Source organism: Plectropomus leopardus, unplaced genomic scaffold (assembly GCF_008729295.1).
Source record: "Plectropomus leopardus isolate mb unplaced genomic scaffold, YSFRI_Pleo_2.0 unplaced_scaffold21721, whole genome shotgun sequence".
Lineage (NCBI taxonomy): Eukaryota > Metazoa > Chordata > Actinopteri > Perciformes > Serranidae > Plectropomus > Plectropomus leopardus.
In genome coordinates, this window is record NW_024623518.1 from 2,481 (window position 1) to 4,713 (window position 2,233).

Genomic DNA, 2,233 nt, shown 5'->3' on the forward strand with positions numbered 1-2,233 from the left:
AATAGACTTCATTTTTAAAGGGTTAAATACGTGTGAAAGGCATCTGAAAGCAGCACAAGAAAAGTGATGGGTTTCAGAGGGTTAAACTGTCTCGAGTGGGAAAAAGAACAAGAAAAGCTCGGGGAAAAACTATTCATAATTATCATAATTGCATATTTAAAATTATGTTACAGATTTTCTTTTTTATTTTTAAGCACTCTATCCAAGTCTTTTAGCTTTGTTGTTTTTTTGTTGTTGTAATTTTCAGGTAATTTTCTTTTACTGTTTACTAAGTTCTTGCTACTTTCTGGGTCATTTATCATCTTGTGCAACATTGTTAAAAAAACAAAACACAACAACCCAAAACCGAACATTACATTCTGGGACGTTAGGGACTCTGTGTAAGTGTGACTGTGATTGTAAACTAAATATCTTTGTGCTTTTGGACTCTCGGTCAGACAAAACAGGACATCTGAAGACACCTCTGACTCTGAGACAATAGGACCGACATTTTTTTAAAAAAAAAAAAGAAAAATAGTTAATTATAATTATTCATTGTCGGACTAATCAATCAGTAAATTTCCGGGGAAGTTACAGACCTGTAACATTAAACATTTTCCTCTGAAGTTTCAGTTAGTGAACGGGAGAAAAAAAAAGGTGCAGGTGGAAATCTGATTCTGGGCGGACTCAAACCCACAGTGACCGCAGGTCCGAAACGGTTCTTGTTCTTACCAAGTTCAGTTCCAAAAGAGGACTACTCAGAGCAGCAGGATCTGTCTGTCCTCTGAGGACAAACAGCTCCATCAGAAAACCTCCAGTCAAATGAGGTTTGAGAGGATCGACCCTTTCCTCTCCAGCGTCCCCTACACGGTGGTCTCTCCCTGGTTGGTGGCACTCAGTCTCTGATAAAACCTGTGCCACGACTGCAGCGTCTTCCCTGACCAGATCCAGAACCCGGACGTGATCCCAACGATCATGGTCATCAGGTACTTGATCATGAACACGGTGAAGTCCGGTGTCAGCCGTGCAAAGTTTCCGTCTGGGCACGGCACGGCGAAGCGCTTGCAGGTCTGCAGGCGCCAAGTCCTGTCCCACTGCGGCCGGAAGGCCTGCTCGTAGAAGTAGCAGGCGATGACAATGGTGGCGGGCACCGTGTACAGCACGCTGAACACGCCGATCCGCACCATCAGCTTCTCCAGCTTCTCTGTCTTGGTGCCGTCGTGTTTCATGATGGTGCGGATCCGGAACAATGATACGAAGCCCGCCAGCAGGAAGGAGGTGCCGATGAAGAGGTAGACGAAGAGTGGCGCCAGGACGAAGCCGCGCAGTGCATCCACATTGTAGATCCCCACGTAACAGACGCCAGTCAGCAGGTCGCCGTCCACCTGCCCCATGGCCAGGATGGTAATGGTTTTCACTGCCGGCACTGCCCATGCCGCCAGGTGGAAGTACTGCGAGTTGGCCTCAATGGCCTCATGGCCCCACTTCATCCCGGCGGATAGGAACCAGGTGAGCGACAGGATCACCCACCAGATGGAGCTCGCCATGCCAAAAAAGTAGAGCACCATGAACAGGACGGTGCAGCCCTCTCTCTTGGTGCCCTGAACCAGCGTCCTGTAGCTGTCTCGGCTCAGCTGCTGGTCCACGCACACCACTCGGTCCTCCAGCAGGAAGCCCACCACGTACGCCACTGCTACCATGAAGTAGCAGCCGGACAGGAAGATGATGGGCCGCTCTGGGTATCGAAACCGCGTCATGTCCACCAGATAGGTGAGCACAGTGAAGAGGGTGCTCAGGCAACACAGGACGGACCAGATCCCGACCCAAAGCCGGCCGAACCTCAGCTCTTCTTCGCTGAAGAACATTAGCCCGTTGGGTTTGGAGGTCTCGCAGGGCGCACCGCAGTCCTTTGCCCCCAGGAAGTGGTAGTTGAGGTAGGGGGGCACCTTGAGCTGCAGTGGGCAGGAGAAGGCCTGGTTGGTGCGGATGTGCGGCGGCGGGGTGACCAGTTCGTGGGGGTTGGGTGTCGGGTCTGATGTGGGTCCATCAGTGGTGTTTTGACCCACACAGATCTCTCCGGCGCCGTGCACCGGGAAGTTTTCGCAGCGTAGTCTCTCGGGCCACTGGAAGCCGAACTTGTTCATGAGTGCCTCACAGCCCTGCCGCGCTCGTTCACACAGAGAGCGGCAGGGCGGGATGGCCTGCTCCAGGACCGTGCACACCGGCGCATACATGGAGCACAGGAAGAACCTGA

The 2,233-nt window shown here is 51.7% G+C and overlaps 1 protein-coding gene across 1 annotated transcript; it reads right to left on the reverse strand.

Moving 5' to 3' along the window:
* Positions 1–203: 203 nt before the first annotated feature.
* On the reverse strand, positions 204–2,228 carry LOC121965811 (frizzled-7-A-like; the record flags this gene model as incomplete). The annotated part of the gene is made up of 1 exon (XM_042515932.1): positions 204–2,228. A coding segment is annotated over one exon (1,386 nt), but the record flags the coding sequence as incomplete, so codon positions are not given.
* Positions 2,229–2,233: the final 5 nt, after the last annotated feature.